Source organism: Papio anubis, chromosome 14 (assembly GCF_008728515.1).
Source record: "Papio anubis isolate 15944 chromosome 14, Panubis1.0, whole genome shotgun sequence".
Taxonomy (NCBI): domain Eukaryota; kingdom Metazoa; phylum Chordata; class Mammalia; order Primates; family Cercopithecidae; genus Papio; species Papio anubis.
In genome coordinates, this window is record NC_044989.1 from 70,541,492 (window position 1) to 70,562,048 (window position 20,557).

At 45.7% G+C, this 20,557-nt stretch overlaps 1 protein-coding gene across 6 annotated transcripts in view; it reads right to left on the minus strand.

Moving 5' to 3' along the window:
- Window positions 1–20,557, minus strand: part of C14H2orf42 (chromosome 14 C2orf42 homolog) — a 41,679-nt gene that overhangs the window by 8,966 nt on the left and 12,156 nt on the right. For 5 of the 6 annotated variants that reach the window (XM_031655249.1, XM_021924911.1, XM_009184370.4 and 2 more), the window contains 5 exons: window positions 16,949–17,053; window positions 10,021–10,125; window positions 6,000–6,107; window positions 5,552–5,652; window positions 2,018–2,180 (listed from right to left, as the gene is read on the minus strand). In XM_031655249.1, coding sequence (XP_031511109.1) covers window positions 2,018–2,180; window positions 5,552–5,652; window positions 6,000–6,107; window positions 10,021–10,125; window positions 16,949–17,053 — 582 coding nt within the window. The remainder of the gene's footprint in view (window positions 1–2,017; window positions 2,181–5,551; window positions 5,653–5,999; window positions 6,108–10,020; window positions 10,126–16,948; window positions 17,054–20,557) is intronic. The other variant, XM_009184375.3, reaches the window with a different exon arrangement.

Below are 20,557 nucleotides of genomic sequence, written 5' to 3' on the forward strand. Positions count from 1 at the left end.
TGAAGATCAAAAGCCTCAACTAATTTGAAATTTTAAATACAAGGTACTGAGGACAGAAACTAAACTGTAATTATAGATGATTCAGATAATAACTTTAAATGTTATCAAACATTAATTTAAAAAATTGAGTATTCCTTTTATTATTTATTTATGTATTTTTGAGACAGAGTCTGGCCCTCTCACCCGGGCTGGAGTGCAATGGCACGATCTCGGGCTCACTGCAACCTCTGCCTCCTGGGTTCGAGCAATTCCCCTACCTCAGCCTCCTGAGTAGCTGGGACGACAGGCACGCACCACCACACCCGGCTAATTTTTTGCATTTTAGTAGAGATGGGGTTTCACCATGTTGGCCAGGATGGTCTTGATCTCCTGACCTCGTGGTCTGCCCGCCTCAGCCTCCCAAAGTGCTGGGATTACAGGCATGAGCACCATGCCCAGCCACACCTGGCTGATTTTTGTATTTTTAGTAGAGATGGGGTTTTACCATGTTGGCCAGGCTGGTCTGGAACTCCTGGCCTCAAGTAATCTACCCGCGTAGGCCTCCCAAAGTGCTGGGATTACAGGCATGAGCCACTGCGCTCGGCCGAGTATTCCTTTTAAAAGCTACAAAAATAGTTCCAAGAAAATATTAGGAAAAATTTTAAAAGAGAAATTATTAATTTACAACAAATTTAGGACCGGGGGTGGTGGCTCATGCCTGTAATCCTAGCACTTTGGGAGGTCAAGGTGGGCAGATTGCCTTAGCTCAGGAGTTTGAGACCAGCCTGGGTGACACGGTGAAACCCCGTCTCTACTAAAATACAAAAAATTAGCCAGGCGTGGTGGTAGGCACCTGTAATCCCAGCTACTCAGGAGGCTGAGGCAGGGGAATCACTTGAACCCGGGAGGCGGAGGTTGTGGTAAGCCAAGATTATGCCACTGCACTCCAGCCTGGTGACAGAGTGAGAGTCCCTCTCCAAAAAAAAAAAAAAAAAAATTCAGAACTGATAAAAGCCAGTTATCTGATTTGGAAAACACCATAAAGCAGATGAAATTCAAGTACAGTCTAAAACTACAGACTTAGAACAGATTTTAATTTTTGTTCTTTAAGTAGAGTGGGGGTCTTGCTATATTGCCCAGGCTGGTCTTGAACTCCTGGCCTCAAGTGATCCTACTGCCTCAGCCCCCAAAGCTCTGGGATTACAGGCATGAGCCACTGTGCCCAGCCTTCGTTTACTATTATCACTACTGGGACTTCATCAAAGGTACCAATTTAATACTAAGTATACTAAAACTAAGAGATTTCCATAACTGGCAATAACAAGTTAGTGGCAATAACAAGTTAGAATCAGGATAGATACTTCACTCAAAAGAGCAGCAAAAAATATAATATTCACAAGAATTTGACAGAATAATTAAAACTTCTAAATTTCTTCTGGAAGAATAAATGCACAACTGAAGAAACAAAGGGGAGCCAATAGATATATCACAAAGCTAAATTAGTTAAAACTATGGCTGGCATGCATTTATTCATTCAGCAAGTCTTTTTTTTTTTTTTTTTTGAGACTGAGTCTCACTGTGTCGCCCACTCTGGAGCGCAGTGGTTTTTGAGGTCTCTGCCTCCTGGGTTGCAACCTCTGCCTCCTGGGTTTAGGCGATTCTTGTGCCTCAGCCTCCCGAGTAGCTGGGACTACAGGCACGCGCCACTACGCCTGGCTGAGTTTTGTATTTTTGTGGTAGAGACGGGATTTCACCATGTTGGCCAGGCTGGTCTCAAAACTCCTAACGTCAAGCAATTCATCTGTCTCGGCCTCCCAAAGCGCTGGGATTATAGGCGTGAACCACAGCACCTGGCCTGCAATTTTATTTTTGAAAACACTGGTTCGAATGAAACAAAATACCTTATCCCACGATTGTCTTTACAAGGTGAATGAATGTGTCTTCTTTGTTTAAGGTCAAGATCCAAAGCTTTGGACAGTGTACTGTACTGTACACAAGCTGACACTCAAAGGAAGATGCGCTTTTGAAGTTCACTTACCAACTTTGAGGAAAGTTTTCAGTTCCAAGGGTCGCAGCACTGGTTGTTTTTCTATACGACCGTAGGTTTCTGCTATGCTCTCTACTTCCACTTTAGGGCATTTAAACAGCTCATAAGTCCCATCTCGGTTCTGGATAAAGCTACGGGTGATTTCCAAGGGCATCTGGACACCAAGATATACCAAAAAAGGGTGAGAGAGAAAACTTTCAAAATAGACCAATACCTGGATGACAACAAATCTTTTATTATTCCTTCTTTCTTGTTAAGTATATTCAAATGAATTACAACTTCCCTGTTTTTCAAGAAAATCCTGTCAACAAATCTGCCTTTTCTCCCTTACGTCATTCATGGCTTTCCTTTTTTCTCTAAAATCTTAAATTTCCACCCCAGCCAAACCATATACCAGTTGAACCTCTAACATCTTCATGGGTACATGACTGTTGCTAGCACAGACCTGCTCTAAAATCAGTTTTATTCCTTCCCCTACTGCTCTGCTAGCAGCATTCTTCTCTTAAATTCCTCTGTTCATACACCTACAGTTCACCTCACATCCTGTATGCTTCACACTGTCCTTGGGATTGAGCCAGGCAGAACTGGAACTGGATGCTGTGGTGACCCAAAGCAAATTACAAACTTCTCAGAGCCTGTTTTCTCATGGGCAAAATGCAGTTAATGCCAGGACATGGCTGGGAGGTCAAATGAGGTGATGGAGGTAAGTAATGCCCAACAGTGAGAAGCTCCATGATTGTTAGCTCTCTTCTCCCACAAGCCTGCACCCTAGGTTGCTTCAGTGTCTCCCTAAATGTCATCCATTCCAGGCTAAAAGCTGCCTCTGTGACATCTGCATTTAAAGGAGTTCCTCAAGTACCTTTAATGCCAATACAGTCCTTTTCTAGGGTTCACATTTTTTTTTTTTTTTTTTAAGAGGCAAGGTCACTGAGGGCGGTGGCTTGTGCCTATAATTCCAGAACTTTGGGAGGCCGAGGTAGGCAGATCACCTGAGGTCGGGAGTTTGAGACCAGCCTGACCAACATGGAGAAACCCCATCTCTACTAAAAATACAAAATTAACCAGGCGTGGTGGCAGATGCCTGTAATCCTAGCTACTCAGGAGGCTGAGGCAGGAGAATCGCTTGAAGCTGGGAGGCAGAGGTTGTGGTGAGCTGAGATCATGTGATTCCACTCCAGCCTGGGCCACAAGAGTGAAAGTCCGTGTCAACAACAACAACAAAAAAAGTCAAGGTCTCACTTGGTTGCCCCTGCTGAAGTACAGTGGTACAATCATGGCTCACTGCAGCCTCCAACTCCCAGGCTCAAGTGATCCTCTTGCTTCAGCTTCCTTAGTGGTTGGGACTATAGGCACACACCACCAGGCCTCACTTTTTCTTTTTTTCTTTTTTTTTGGAAATGAAGTCTAGCTCTGTCACCCAGGCTGGAGTGCAGTGGCATGATCTCGGTTCACTGCAACCTTTGCCTCCCAGGTTCAAGTGATTCTCCTGCCTCAGCCTCCCAAGTAGCTGGGATTACAGGAGCAAGCCACCATGCCTGGCTAATTTTTGTATTTTAGTAGAAACGTGTTTTCACCATGTTGGCCAAGCTGGTCTAAAACTCCTGACCTCAGGTGCTGCGCCCACCTCGACCTCCCAAAGTGCTTGTATTACAGGCATGAGCCACCTCGCCAGGCTCTTTTGCTTGCTTTCTTTTCTTTTTTTTTTTTAAGAGTAGGGGCCTAGCTGGCCGGGTGCAGTGGCTCACGCCTATAATCCCAGTACTTTGGGAGATCGAGGAGGGTGGATCACCTGAGGTCAGGAGTTTGGTACCAGCCTGGCCAACATGGTGAAACCCTGTCTCTACTAAAAATACAAAAATTAGCCAGGCGTGGTGGTGTGCACCTGTAGTCCCAGCTACTCAGGAGGTTGAGGCATGAGAATTGCTTGATCCTGGGAGGTGGAGGTTACAGTGAGCCGAGATCGTGCTACTGCACTGCAGCCTGGGCAACAGAGCAAGAGACTCTGTCTCCAGAAAAAAAAAATAAAAACATAAAATGTTTAGTGTGGCTGGATGTGGCAGATTACACCTGTAATCACAGTACTTTGGGAGGCCAAGATGGGAGGATTGCTTGAACCCAGGAATTTGAGACCAGCCTGGGCAACATAGCAAGACCCCATCTTAAATTTTTTTCTTTTTAAATTAGTAGGGTGGGCCTGGTGGCTCATGCCTGTAATCCCAGCACTTTGGGAGGCTGCAGCAGACAGAGTCCAGGAATTTGAGACCAGCCTGGGCAACACGGGGAAACCCCATCTCTACAAAAATAGCTGGGCATGGTGGTGGCATGTGCCTGTAGTCCAAGCTACTCAGGAGGCTGAGATGGGAGGATCACTTGATCCCAAGAGGCAGAGTGCGCTGTGACTGCACCACTGTACTCCAGACTAGGCAACAGAGTAAGACCCTGTCCCAAAAAAACCAAAATACAAACAAAAAAGACCAAAAAAAATTTTTTTTAAAGTGTCATTTCTCAGCCGGGCACAGTGGCTCATGCCTGTAATCCCAGCAGTTTGGGAGGATCATGAAGTCAGGAATTCGAGACCAGCCTGGCCTACATGGTCAAACCCTGTCTCTACTAAAAGTACAAAAATTAGGCTTGGCGCAGTGGCTCACGCCTGTAATTCCAGCACTTTGGGAGGCTGAGACAGGCGGATCACGAGGTAGGAGATTGAGACCATCCTGGCTAGCATGGTGAAACCCCGTCTCTACTAAAAATACAAAAAATTAGACAGGCATGGTGGTGGGTACCTGTAGTCCCAGCTACTTGGGAGGCTGAGGCAGGAGAATGGCATGAACCCAGGAGGCGGAGCTTGCAGTGAGCTGAGATCGCACCACTGCACTCCAGCCTGGGCGACAGAGCGAGACTCCGTCTCAAAATAAAATAAAATAAAAATACAAAAATTAGCCGGGTATGGTGGCACGTGCCTGTAATCCCAGCTAGCCAGGGGGAATTGCTTGAACTCGGGAGGCAGAGGTTGCAGTGAGCCAAGATTGTGCCACTGCATTCCAGCCTGGGTGACAAAGCAAGACTCCATCTCAAACATAAAATAAAAAGGGTCATTTCTCTAATGAGAACAAAGCTGTAGTTTGGGGAGGAGGGTTTAATTGTGCTGGTGCCACTGACTTCACAAATATTATATCATCTCAAATTATTTATATACTTTCTAGCTGCCTGCCAGTCAAATCTAGGACTCATCATAAGTATTAGGGGATCATTATTTAATGTATAAGAAAAAATTGTGTTTTTTTATTCCAAAGGCAAAGAAAAAGTATACTGCAATTTAAGATACTTTTTTCAAGCCATAGAGAACACACATTAAAATCAGAATCAGAACTATAAAGCCAGGGATATTTCTGAATAATCTCTTAGCATGAAAAAAAAGAAACTCTGGTGTCTGTAACTCAAGGAACCAGTGCAAATATACTCCCTGTACTTGCCTCCCTCTCTTCCCTTCACAACCCTCCCACTGTTATAGAAATAAACTCTCACCTCTGGGGTATCTAAGATTTGTTTAACTTGCAGGATATTAGTGATATGCCAAGTATATTTGGAAAAGGTTCCCAGTGGCAAGGCATCTTTCCGAACAAAAGCTTCAACGTGAAAAAAGGACAAAATTAGATTACCAAAAAATAACATTTTCTTTTATTGTATTTGTTACCTAGTTTCTAATACAGTACTATTATTTCCTTATAGATTCTCAGCACTTTTAAAAAGAAATTCTAGAGGCAAATATATAAAAGGGTTTGGCAGAAATGTGACAGATCAGTTGATATAGATAATTGATATGCTGATCATTGAAGGCTTTGTGCTCCAGACATATGAGTAGAAGTCCTAACTCTGAATACTCAATGGTGAGTATTCCACACAGATTTTTTCCAAATGTAATTCTCTACGTTCAAGACATCATCCATCACTATACCAAAGGAAAATCCTGTACCTGTGGTGGAGTTGGGAAGCCGTTTTTTTGCACTTCCTATAGATATTCTCTGTTGCAGGGCATCAAAAAAGGACTGAGGAATGTGGAACACCAGTGGTTCTGGTTTGCCTGTGGGAAACAAGAAGAAACAACTCATTTAAAGAAACTCAGAAGCCTTTCTGATGTACAGGGAGAGGTGGAAGAAAAGGAATCAAGGGATGGTAATAACTAAAAATACCACTGAGATTTCTTTATGCAGAGGCAAAAAGAAGGCTTTGATTGACCTTTCTGGGCCAAGAACTATCACTAGTCCTACTCTTGATCCCTTGCAAACACAAAACACACAGTGTAGCCTGGGCAACAAAGGAAGACCCGGTGTCTACAAAAAAAAATTTTTTTGAGATGGAGTCTCACTCTGTTGCCCAGGCTGGAGTGCAATGGCATGATCTCGGCTCACTGCAACCTCTGCCTCCCAGGTTCAAGCAATCCTCCTGCCTCAGACTCCTGAGTAGCTGGGACTACAGGCATGTGTCACCACACCTGGCTAATTTTTATATTTTTAGTAGAGATGGGTTTCACCATGTTGGCCAGGCAGGTCTAAACTCCTGACCTCGTGATTCGCCCACCTCGGCCTCCCAAAGTGCTGGGATTACAGGTGTGAGCCACCGTGCCTGGCCAAAAAATTTTTTTTTAATTAGCCAGGCGTGGTGGCATGCACCTGCTGTCCCAGCTACTTGGGAGGCTGAGGTGGGAGGATCAACTGAGTCGAGGAGGTTAAGGCTGCAGTAAGCCATGGTCATGCTACTGCACTCCAGCCTCGTCAACAGAGTGAGACCCTCCCTCAAAAAGGAAAAAAAAAGAAAAGAAAAGAAAGGCCAGGCATGGTGACTCACACCTGTAATTCTAGCACTTTGGGAGGCCAAGGTGGGCGAATTACCTGAGATCAGCTTGGCCAACATGGTGAAACCCCATCTCTACTAAAAATACACACACACACAAAAATTAGCTGGGCATGGTGGTGTGTGCCTGTAATTCCAGCTACTCGGCAGGTTGAGGCAGGAGAATCGCTTGAACCCAGGAGGCAGAGGTTGCCGTGAGCCAAGATCACGCCACTGCACTCCAGCCTGGGCAACAGAGCGAGACTCCATTGAAAAAAAAGAAAAAAGAAAATGAAAAAACAAACCAACAGAGTAGACCCTTGTCACTCACCACGTATAACATTTCAAATCTGCAATTTTAAAAAGACCAACACAGCACAGACTTTCCCCCTTAAAGGGTATGCGAAGTAAGATGGGATGAGAACAGCGAGGCTAAGGTGGACTGCCTCCACTTGATTCCCTCTTGCTCGCAATCCCCAGGTTCTTGCTACTTGCATTCATGTCTAAGCAAACTAACGACATGCTCTCTCACCCGATGGTCAGCACCATGAATGCTGAGGGACTACAAGTTAGGACACTGCTTACCCAGCAAGCATCTGTCTTTCTCCCTGAATATAACCTCAAGGCAGGCAAAATACTTGAAAGTGCTTAACAAACCTTTTAAAGAAACTTGCGGCCAGGCACGGTGGCTCACACCTGTAATCCCAGCACTTTGGGAGGACGAGGTGGGTGGATCACCAGGTCAGGAGATTGAGACCATTCTGGCTAACATGGTGAAACCCCATCTCTACTAAAAATACAAAAAATTAGCCAGGCATGGTGGCATGCACCTATAGTCCCAGCTACTTGGGAGGCTGAGGCAGGAGAATCGCTTGAACTCGGGAGGCAGAGGTTGCAGTGAGCCAAGATCACACCACTGCACTCCAGCCTGGGCAACAGAGCAAGACTTCATCTCAAAAAGGAAAAAAAAAAAGAAACTTGCCAGGCATTAGGTCAACAAAAAGAGAGTTAAGGGCTGGGTGCGGTGGCACAAGCCTGTAATCCCAGCACTTTGGGAGGTTGAGGTGGGTGGATCGAGAGGTCAGGAGATCGAGACCATCCTGACTAACACAGTGAAACCCCATCTCTACTAAAAATACAAAAAATTAGCAAAGCGTGGTGGCAGGCGCCTGTAGTCCCAGCTACTTGGGAGGCTGAGGCAGAAGAATGGCGTGAACCTTGGAGGCGGAGCTTGCAGTGAGCCGAGATCGCGTCACTGTACTCCAGCCTGGGTGACAGAGCGAGACTCCATCTCAAAAAAAAAAAAAAGAGAGTTAAGGGGAGGGGGTCTAGTGAGTTCAGAGTCTTCCTTAAAAATTCTTTCCAAACCAGGTGCGGTGGCTCACAACTGTAATTCCAACACTTTGGGAGGCCTAGGTGGGCAGATCACTTGAGGTCAGAAGTTCCAGACTAGCCTGGCCAACATGGTGAAACCCTGTTTCTACTAAAAATACAAAAATTAGCCAGGAGTGGTGATGCATGCCTATAATCTCAGCTACTCAGGAGGCTGAAACACGAGAATCTCTTGAGTCTGGGAGGTGGAGGTTGTAGTGAGCCAAGACTGTGCCACTGCACTCCAGCCTGTGTGACAAAGCAAGACTGTCTCAAAAAATAAAAAAGAATTAACTTAAAGAAGACTTCATAAAACATACACACTCATAGTCCAGGAGTGAGTTGATGGAAACTTGGACAAAGGTGGTAGTAATGGAGATGGTGAGACAGAGTAGAGGGTGGTACAGGAATGGGGTGGAAGAATGGGATGGAAGAAGGGATGGGATGGGATGGAAGAGGACGATAAGTGTTTAGCTTATAGTATTATCAATATTCTGTTTTCTGGGCTGGGCACGATGGCTCACGCCTGTAATCCCAGCACTTTGGGAGGCCGAGGCAGGTGGATCACCTGATGTCAGGAGTTCAAGACCAGCCTGGCTAACATGGCGAAACCTCATCTCTACTAAAAATACAAAAAATTGGCCGGGCATGGTGGTGCACACCTGTAATCCCAGCTACTTGGGAGGCTGAGGCAGGAGAATCGCTTGAACCCAGGAGGTGGAGGTAATAGTGAGCCAAGATCACGCCACTGCACTCCAGCCTGGGCGACAAGTGATTCTCCTGCCTCAGCCTCCTGAGTAGCTGGGACTACAGGCCTGTGCCACCATGCCCAGCTAATAGAATACTTTTAAGGCAACAAGCAGAGACCGGTTAGATCTGAAAATGCTGATGTTCCACAAGGCTATTAGAAATCACACCCAAATATAGCCTGTGTTCTCTAATCTTCCTCAGCGTGTTTATGTCTTTTTTTTTTTTAGATGGAGTCTCGCCCTGTTGCCCAGGCTGGAGTGCAATGGTGCAATCTTGGCTCACTTCAACCTCCGCCTCCCGGGTTCAAGCAATTCTCCCACCTCAGCCTCCCAGGTAGTTGGGACTACAGGCACCCGCTATTGTGCCTGGCTAATTGTTTTCTATTTTTAGTAGAGACGGGGTTTCACCATGTTGGCCAGGCTGGTCTTAAACTCCTGACCTCAAGTGATCCGCCCGCCTCGGCCTCCCAAAGTGCTGGGATTACAAGTGTGAGCCACCACGCCCGGCCAGCATGTTTAGTAATTCTCTATAACTATCTTAGTCTCATGTATTAGATTTTCATTTTTCCTTTTTTCCATACAGGGTCTCGCTTTGTCACCCAGGCTGGAGTGCAGCGGCACTATTTTTTGTAGAGATGGGGTTTGCTATGTTGTGCAGGCTTAGATGTTCATCTTTTTTTCCCCTTGCTTTGATTTTAAGTTTGAGAGTTAGAATAGTTTTATAAAGCTTCGGTATCTCCCTCACCAAACACACACACACACGCGCACACACACACGCAAACTTGTGCGAGCAATCAGACTATCTGCCTTTACTTATTATTTGCTATGTTTTTTCTCTTCTGTCGCTAAATTATAATAATTTTGCTGTTCCTGAATTTTAATTATGTGATTGTTCTTTTGTTTCAATTAGATTTCTACTTTCTTGTGGCCCAGTGCTCTCTGGACTGAAGTCCAATTACTTTTCCTATAAGAGTAGAATTACAGCACAATTACCTTAATTTCTCCTACTTTCAGTAAGAGTCCAGTTAGATGAACAGTACTTACCATCAAACTGATAGTGCATGGTCTGATGGATGCGTTCTGTGACACTGGCCAGCCAGTCTTGGAAGGATAAAGTCACTTGTGCCTCATCTAACAGCTGACCACAGGCTAGGAAAAAAAAAAAAAACACACACACACACATACACACTTCTTTAGTGACTTTTCTTACAAAATAAACAGCTAACTGAAGTTTGAAAAAGTTAAGAAGTTTTTTATTTTTATTTTTTTGAGACGGAGTTTCACCCTTGTCGCCTAGGCTGGAGTGCAGTGGCGTGATCTCAGCTCACTGCAGTCTCCGCCTCCTGGGTTCAAGCGATTTTCCTGCCTCAGACTCCTGAGTAGCTGGGATTACAGGCACCCTCCACCACACCTGGCTAATTGTTGCATTTTTAGTAGAGATGGGGTTTCATCATGTTGACCAGGCTGGTTTCCAACTCCTGACGTCAGGTGATCCACCCACCTCGGCCTCCCAAAGTGTAGGGATTACAGACGTGAGCCACCGTGCCCAGCCCCCACCTGTTTTTTATTTGTTGACAAGGCTTTGTCATGTTGCCCAGCTGGCTTCGAACTCCTGGGTTCAAGCAATCCACCTGCCTCAGCCTCCTGAAGTGCTGGGAGAAGTGTTAATAAGTTTGTCCAGAAAAAAAAAAAAAAAAACTTGAAGCTGAACTTCAAAGAAAGCCAATAAACTAAATGAAATAAGATATTCTGGGATGTTTTCTTTTTCAGACAGAGTCTCACTCTGTCACTCTGGCTGGGGTGAAGTGGCATGATCTTGGCTCACTGCACCCTCCGCCTCCCGGGTTTAAGCGATTCTCATGCCTCAGCCTCCTAAGGAGCTGGGACTACAGGTGCGTCACCATGCCCAGCCAATTTTGTTTTCTTTTTAATAGAGACAGGGTTTTTGCCATGTTGCCCAGGCTGGTCTCAAACTCTGGCCTCAAGTGATCTGCCCACCTTGGCCTCCCAAAGTGCTGGATTACAGGCATGAGTCACCTGAGGTCAGGAATTCAAGACCAGCCTGGCCAACATGGTGAAACCCCGTCTCTACTAAAAATACAAAAATTAGCTGGGTGTGGTGGCATGCGCCTGTAATCACAGCTACTCTGGAGGCTGAGGTGGGAGAATTACTTGAACCTGGGAGGCGGAGGTTGCAGTGAACTGAGATCGCGCCACAGCACTCCAGCCTGGAAAAGAGTGAGACTCTGTCTCAAAAAAAAAAAAAAAAAGAAAATATGAAATGAGAAGCAACACTAAACTGCATATTAAAGAATGGTCCTATATAATGACTGTTTTAGGATGGGCTTGGTTGCTCATGCCTGTAATCCCAGCACTTCGGGAGGCTGAGGCAGGAGGATCACTTGAGCTCACAAGTTTGAGACCAGCCTGGGTAACATGGCGAAAGCTTGTCTCCACCAAAAATACAAAAAATTAACCAGGTGAGGCCGGGTGCAGTGACCCCCGCCTGTAATCCCAGCTCTTTAGGAGGCCAAGGCAGGCAGATCACCAGGTCAGGAGATTGAGACCAGCCTGGCTAATACGGTGAAACTAAAAATACAAAAAATTAGCGAGGTGAGGTGGCGGGCACCTGTGGTCCCAGCTACTCAGGAGGCTGAGGCAGAAGAATGGCGTGAACCCAGGAGGCGGAGCTTACAGTAAGCCGAGATCACGCCACTGTACTCCAGCCTGGGTGACAGAGCAAGACTCCGTCTCAAAAAAAAAAAAAAAATTTCCCAGGTGTGGTGGTGCATGACTGTGGTCCCAACTACCTCTGGGAGGATTGCTTAAGCCCAGGAGGCAGAGGCTGCAGTGAGCCGAGATCACACCTCTGCACTCCAGACTGGGTGATAGAGTGAGACCCCATCTCAAGTAAAAATAAATAAATAAGTAAAAATAATGGCTGCTTTAGAGATTTATAAATTAGTTCTATTCCTGATGAATATGTATCCATATGCCCCAGACCCTCTCAATGATGAACATATTGTTTCATGCCAAGGTTGAGCACAAATAGATTGAGTGATGAACACACTGTGGGTTGCAATGATACCTTCAGACTTAAAACCTAAAACCTTGTATTCAGAAATGTAAAATGAATTAATTCACTTTTTTTTTTTTTTTTTGAGACAGAGTCTTGCTCTGTTGCCCAGGCTAGAGTGCAGTGGCACGATCTCGGCTCACTGCAACCTCTGCCTCCCGGGTTCAAGAGATTCTCCTGCCTCAGCCTCCTGAGTAGCTGGGATTACAGGCGCCTGCTACCGTGCCTGGCTAATTTTTGTATTTTTAGCAGAGATGGGGTTTTAACATCTTGGCCAGACTGGTCTTAAACTCCTGACCTTGTGATCCAACCACCTTGGCCTCCCAAAGTGCTGGCATTACAGGCATGAGCCACCATGCCTGGCCAAATTCACTTTTTTTTTGTTTTGCTTTTTTTTTTGAGGCGGAATCTCGCTCTGTCACCCAGGCTGGAATGCAGTGGTATGATCTCGGCTCACTGCAAGGTCTGCCTCCCGGGTTCACATCATTCTCCTGCCTCAGCCTCCCAAGTAGCTGGGACTACAGGTGCCCGCCACCATGCTCAGCTAAATTTTTCTATTTTTAGTAGACGGGGTTTCACCGTGTTAGCCAGGACGGTCTTGATCTCCTGACCTCGTGATCTGCTTGCCTCGGCCTCCCAAAGTGCTGGGATTACAGGCGTGAGCCACCGCGCCTGGCATTCACTTTTAAATATAAGTGAAAGAGTGAAATCTTGCAGCCCTGGAGTAAATAACTGGAAAATACAGTAACGAGTGATGGAATTTAACGGAGCCAGTTTAGAGTTAGGAGTCAAAAGGCTATGGGAGGCTGGATGCGGTGGCTCATGCCTGTAATCCCAGCACTTTGGGAGGCCAAGGCGGGTGGATCACCTGAGGTCAGGAGTTCGAGACCAGCCTGGCCAACATGGTGAAACCCTGCCTCTACTAAAAATACAAAAAATTAGCCAGGCGTGGTGGTGTGCACCTATAATCCCAGCTACTTGGGAGGTTGAGGCAGGAGAATCACTTGAGCCCAGGAGGCGGAGGTTGCAGTGAGCTGAGATTATGCCACTATACTCCAGCCTGGGTGACAGAGTGAGACAGAGTCTCACAAAAAAAAAAAAAAAAAAAAAAATGGCTATGGAACCTAGGACCCCTACCCACTGAGTGACCAGGGTCCATGTCTCAAGTTCTTCTCTTCTAAGATGAAGATATGCATCTGGATGATCTCCAAATTCTTTCTTCTCTTAAAATATCTTTAGTCCGGGCATGGTGGCTCATGCCTATAATCCTACCACTTTGGGAGGCTGAGGTGGGTGGATCTCTTGAGCCCAGGAGTTTGAGACCAGATTGGGCAACATGACGAAACTCCATCTCTACTAAAAATACAAATAAATAACCAAATGTGGTGGCATGTGCCTGTAGTCCCAGCTACTTGGGAGGCTAAGGTGGGAGGATAACTTGAGCCCAGGAGGCTGCAGTGAGCTGTAATTTAGATTGAAGCCATCTTCCTTTTTCCTTGCACCAAAGGAAGTGACAAAAAATTATTAAAAATCAGTCAGGCACAGTGGCTAATGGCTATAATCCCAGCACTTTGGGAGGCCAAGGCAGGCAGATCACTTGAGGCCAGGAGTTTGAGAGCAGCCTGGCCAACATAGTAAAACCCCATCTCTACCAAAAATACAAAAATTAGAAGAGCATAGTGGCAAATGCTTGCAATCCCAGCTACTCGGGAGGCTGAGGCACAAGAATTGCTTGAACCTGAGAGGCGAAGGTTGCAGTGAGCTGAGATCGCGCCATTGCACTCCAGCCTGGGTGACAGAGCAAGACTTAGTCTCAAAAAAATATATGTATATAAATAATAAAAAAATCTATGTGATACTCTTGATCTGCTTACTTTGTGACTTTCCTTAAACACTTATGCCTAGAATGCATAATTTTTCTTTTTTTTTTTTTTTTTTTGAGGCAGTCTTGCTCTGTCATCCAGGCTAGAGTACAGTAGCATGATCTCGCTCACTGCAACCTTCGCCTCCCAGGTTTAAGCGATTCTCCTGCCTCAGCCTCCCAAGTAGCTGGGATTACAAGCACATGCCACCACACTCGGCTAATTTTTTTATACTTTTTAGTAGAGACAGGGTTTCACCATGTTGGCCAGGCTGGTTTCAACTCCTGACCTCAAGTATCTGCCCACCTCAGCTTCCCAAAGTGCGGGATCACAGGCGTGAGCCACCGCACCTGGTCATAAGTTCTTAATGAATTACTTAATTAGTACTGTTTTATATTATTCTGTTTTTTCTTTATCTCATCCTGTTACCCGTGCAGTGGTGCAATCATGACTCACAGAAGCCTCAACATCCCAAGCTCAAGCAATCTTCCCACCTCAGCCTCCTAAGTAGCTGGGTCTACAGGCATGTGACACCACACCTGGCTAATTTTTTGTTGTTGTTTTGGTAGAGATGGAGTCTCACTACTCCCACCTTGGCCTCCCAAAGTGCTGGGATTATAGGCGTGAGCCACCACACCCAGTCACATAAAACACCGTTTTCCTTCAATTTTGAATCTCTATACCAATTGCACATGAGTAATAAGCAATAAGATGAACACATCCTGCAAGACACCTGCTGCTAAACATGTCAGAATTTTTTGTTTAAAGACATAATTTAGGCCAGGCGTGGTGGCTCACGCCTGTAATCTCAGTACTTTGTGAGGCTAAGGTGAGCAGATCACTTGGGTTCAGGAGTTTGAGACCAGCCTGGACAATACGGTGAAACCCCGTCTCTACTAAATATACAAAAATTAGCCAGGCATGGTGGCATGCACCTGTAATTCCAGCTACTTGGGAGGCTGAAACAGGAGAATTGCTTGAGCCCAGAGGCAGAGGTTGCAGGGAGCCGAGATCACATCATTGTACTTCAGCCTGGGCGACAGAGTGAGCCTCTGTCTCCAAAAAAAAAAGGAAATAAAAATAAATACATAAATTACTTTTTGAGATAATTGTACATTCACACGTGGTTGTAAGAAATATAAGGCTTGTATACCCTTTATCCAGATTCACCCAAGAGTAGCAGTTTTTAAAACTATAGTACATCACAGTGAGGAAAATTATATGGCTACAACCTAGTGACCTTATTCACATCTCACCAGCTTTATGTACTTGTGTGTGGTATGCATACATATAGTTCCACGTAATTTTAGGGCATGTGTAGACTTGTGTGACCAACACCACAGTCAAGACACAAAATAGTCTGCAACAAGACGCCCTGTGCTACTCTTTTATTGCTGCTGTTACAACCCTCCCAACTCCCTCTTTCCTTTTTTTTGAGACTAAGTCTTGCTCTTATTGCCCAGGCTGAAGTATAATGGTGCAATCTTGGCTCATTGCAACCTCCGCCTCCCGGGTTTAAGTGATTCTCCTGCCTCAGCCTCTTGAGTAGCTGGGATTACAGATGTCTGCCACCACGTACGGCTAATTTTTTCTATTTTTAGTAGAGACAGGGTTTTACCATGTTGGCCAGACTGGTCTCGAACTCCTGACCTAAGGTGATCTGCCTGCCTCAGTTTCTCAAAGTGCTGGGATTACAAGTGTGAGCACTGTGCCCAGCCCCAACCCCCCTTTAAATCGTGGCAACTACTAATCTATTCTCCAACTCTATGGTTTTAGACATAATTGAGCTTTTTAAAAAAATTATTATTATTATGATTTTTTTGAGATGGAGTCTCGCTCTGTTGCCCAGGCTGGAGTGCAGTGGCCGGATCTCAGCTTAATGCAAGCTCCGCCTCCCGGGTTCATGCCATTCTCCTGCCTCAGCCTCCCGAGTAGCTGGGACTACAGGTGCCCACCACCTTGCCCGGCTAGGTTTTTGTATTTTTTAGTAGAGATGGGGTTTCACCGTGTTAGCCAGGATGGTCTCGATCTCCTGACCTCGTGATCCGCCCGTCTCGGCCTCCCAAAGTGCTGGGATTATGGGCTTGAGCCACCACGTCCGGCCAAAAAAATTATTTTTTAAAATTAAAAAATATTATTTCATCACCCAGGTATTTTAAAAATTTAATTATACATATGTTTTGTTTGTTTGTTTGTTTTTGAGACGGAGTCTCACTCTGTCGCCCAGGCTGGAGTACAGTGGCCGGATCTCAGCTCACTGCAAGCTCCGCCTCCCAGGTTTACTCCATTCTCCTGCCTCAGCCTCCCGAGTAGCTAGGACTACAGGTGCCCGCCACCTCGCCCAGCTAGTTTTTTGTATTTTTTAGTAGCGACGGGGTTTCACCGTGTTAGCCAGGATGGTCTCGATTTCCTGACCTTGTGATCCGCCCGTCTCGGCCTCCCAAAGTGCTGGGATTATAGGCTTGAGCCACTGCGCCCGGCTGTTTGTTTTTTTAAGTAGAGACAGGGTTTTGCCACATTGGCCAGGCTGACCTCAAACTGCTGGCCTCAAGTAATCCACCTGGCTTGGCCTCCCAAAGTGCTGGGATTACAGGCATGTGCCACCACACCTAGCCACATCACCCAAATTATTAAGCCTAGTATCCATTAGTTATTTTTCCTGATTCTCTCACCCGCTTCCACCTTTCTTCCCTCCTCCCACGTTTCACCCTCCAATAACCCCCGGTGTGTTGCTCCCCTCTATGTGTCCATGTGTTCTCATCATTTAGTTCCCACTTATAAGTGAGAACATGCTGTATTTGGCTTTCTGTTCCTGCATTAGTTTGCTAAGGATAATGGCCTCCAGCATAATTTAGCTTTGAGCATGATTTTAAACTGGTGGGACAGGAAAGACCTCAGCCTCAGTGCCTCTGTTAGTGTTTATGTTGGGACTCTTTGGGTGACAATGTGCAACATTTCTTTTGATTACACTGCTTCTGGCTTCTTTAGGATGACTTTCCACCATGGTAGCCTATTCTAGGGAGGGGAAACTTACCCTGCCTTTTTAATGAGGAAGCAACCACAGGCTTTTTCAGGCCACTTTTCCTTAGATTACTGCTCACTGCATCTTGAGGCAGTGGTGAACTGTTCATCTGTGCACCTAAACCACAAATCATTACAGGTTTAACAATGTATCTGCTAAATATAAATTGATTTGATGTTAATTTTTAGAGTCTAAAACATATAAACAGTCTTTGCTAATTTCTAGGTTAGCTTCACAGTTTCTAGAAGGAGTTAGCATTAGCCTTTCCACATAAAATTTTAGTTTTCTTATGCTCTTTATAGGAAATTGGATGAATAAACAGAAATGAAAGGAAGAAAAACATTCACTTACTGCTCCCACCTGTCATACAATTACGGTGAATTTTCTAGTGAACTATCTTCCATTTTCTTCTCTGTGAATGTACTGCTGGTTTTGTGATTTTTTTTTTTTTTTTTTTTTTTTTTTGAGATAAGAGTCTTGCTCTGTCGCCCAGACTGGAGTGCAGTGGCATGATCTCGGCTCACTGCAAGCTCTGCCTCCCAGGTTCATGCCATTCTCCTGTCTCAGCCTCCTGAGTAGCTGGGACCACAGGCACCCGCCACCATGCCCGGCTAACTTTTTGTATTTTTTTTTTTTTCTTTGAGACAAAGTCTGGCTGTGTCGCCCAGGCTGGAGTGCAGTGGCGCGATCTCAGCTCACTGCAACCTCCACTTCCCGGGTTCATACCATTCTCCTGCCTCAGCCTCCTGAGTAGCTGGGACTACAGGCGCCCGCCACCATGCCCGGCTAATTTTTTGTATTTTTAGTAGAGACAGGGTTTCACCGTGTTAGCCAGGACGGTCTCGGTCTCCTGACCTCGTGATCCACCCGCCTCGGCCTCCCAAAGTGCTGGGATTACAGGCGTGAGCCACTGTGCCCCGCCGAAATTCAGGTTTAACTGAGTATTCTATACTTTATCTGGCTACCCAAGTGATCTGAGCATTTTCTTTATTACAATTTATTTTTTATTTTTATTTTTTAGAGATGAGGTCTTGCTATGTTGCCCAGGCTGGAATGCAGTGGCTATTCGCAGGTCCAATCACAGTGGGCTAGAGCCTTGAGCTCCTGGGCTCAAGGGATCCTCCTGCCTCAGTTTCCTGAGTAGCTGGGACTACAGGCATGCCCCACTGCACCCAGACTATACTCATTTTTATGCCTGCCTGATATTCCATGGTAAAGTGGCTTTACCATGGTTCATTTAACTATCCCCAGTGGTTAACCCTTAGTTGTTTCTAATTTTTTAATACTCTAAATAATCATAAAATCAATATCTCCAGACAAAATGTTTTTCCTATACCAATAATTATTTCCTTAAAAAAGATTATTTAGAAGTGGGGCCGGGCATGGTGGCTCACACCTGTAATCCCAGCACTTTGGGAGGCCAAGACAGGTGGATCACCTGAAGTCAGGAGTTCGAGACCAGTCTGGCCAACATAATGAAACCTCATCTCTAAAAATACAAAAATTAGCTGGGCATGGTAGCAAGCACCTGTAATCCCAGCTACTTAGGAGACTGAGGCAGGAGAATCACTTGAACCCAGGAGGTGGAGGTTGCAGTGAGCTGAGATTGCGCCATCACACTCCAGCCTGGGTGACAAGAGCCAAACTCCATCTCAAAAAAAAAAAAAACAGCCAAGCATGGTGGCACACGCCTGTAATCCCACCTACTTGGGAGGCTAAGGCAGGAGAATTGCTTGAACCCAGGAGGCGGAGGATGCAGTGAGCCGAGATCACATCATTGCACGATCCAGAGCAAGACTCCGTTTCCAAAAAAAAGGGCAAAGACTAATAAGTAAACATTTAACAACAATTTCTGCTCTATATTCCTGCCAGAACTGCCTCTCTAAAATGCACAAATGACCATGTCACTTTGTTTCTCCATCTTTCTTCAACTTCCCAGCGCCAAAAAATATGCATGACCACCTGATCCATCCCTAGCAATATTCCCTATAGGTAGGACCATTTTAAGGATCTTAACAGACAAGCTATATACCAATGATTATAGCAATGTGCACTACACTAGCCATGCCAGAGAGCCTGGATTTTAGTTTTGCCTGCGGTCTTATCATTTTAAAAAACTTTGCCAGCTGGGCATGGTGGCTCACATTGTAATTCCAACACTTTGGGAGGCTAGGGCAGGAGGATCACTTGAGGTCAGGAGTTTGAGACCAGCCTGGTCAACCAGTGAAACCCTGTCTCTACAAAAAACAAACCAAAAACTTAGCCGGGCATGGTATCTTGTGCCTGTAGTTCCAGCTACTTGGGAGGCTGAGGCAGGAGGATCTCTTGAGCCTAGGAGGTCCAGGCTGCAGTGAGCATGCCCCTGCACTCCAGCTTGGGCAACAGAGTGAGAACTCATCTCCTAAAAAACAAACAGCCCAGATGCAGTGGTTCACGCCTGTAATCCCAGCACTTTGGGAGGCCGAGGTGGACAGATCACAAGGTCAGGAGATCGAGACCATCCTGGCTAACACGGTGAAACCCCATCTCTACTAAAAATACAAAAAATTAGCTGGGCATGGTAGCAGGCCCCTATAGTCCCAGCTACTCGGAAGGCTGAGGCAGGAGAATAGCGTGAACCCAGGAGGCGGAGCTTGCAGTGAGCCGAGATGCGCCACTGCACTACAGCCTGGGCAACAGAGTGAGACTATGTCTCAAAAGAAAAAAACAAACAAACAAAAAAACACATGAAACTTTGCTAATTTAGTAGCAAAAGGTATCTTGTTTTAATTTTGCATTTCTAAAATGTTTGTACTTTTCTGTTTACTAGTAAGTTTGGAGTTTGGTCCACAGGTAGGGACCAAGTAATATTTTCATTTTGTTTAGACTCTAGGTCTCTTGATGCTTACCTACTAGGATACTTCACCATTTTCATATTGATTTATCAGAGTCCTTAACTGACACTAGTATTAAGCATTTGAATTTAAAAATGTGGCCTGGCCGGGCATGGTGGCTCACGCCTATAATCCCAGCACTTTGGGAGGCCAATGCAGGTGGATCACCTGAGGTCAGGAGTTCAAGACCAGCCTGGCCAACAGGGTGAAACCCCATCTCTACTAAAAATACAAAAATTAGCCGGGCATGGTGGTGGGCGCCTGTAATCCCAGCTACTCGAGAGGCTGAGGCAGGAGAATTGCTTGAACCTGGGCAGTGGAGGTTGCAGTGAGCTGAGATCACATCAGTGCACTCCAGCCTTGGCAACAGAGCGAGACTCCATCTCTCAATAAATAAATAAATAAATAAGGCTGGGTGCAGTGGCTCACACCTGCAATCCCAGCACTTTGGGAAGCCAAAGCGGATGGATCACCTGAGGTCAGGAGTTCGAGACCAGCCTGACTAATATGGTGAAACCCCATCTCTACTAAAAATACAAAAATTAACTGGGTATGCACCTGTAGTCCCAGCTACTCAGGAGGCTGATATGCGAATTGCTTGAACCCGGGAGGCAGAGGTTGCAGTGAGCCGAGATCGCACCACTGCATTCCAGCCTGGGCGACAGAGCAAGACTCTGTCTCAAAAAAAAAAAAAAAGATAAAAAGGAAAAAATGTGTGTGTGGGTGTGTATATGTGTGTGTTTCTCCA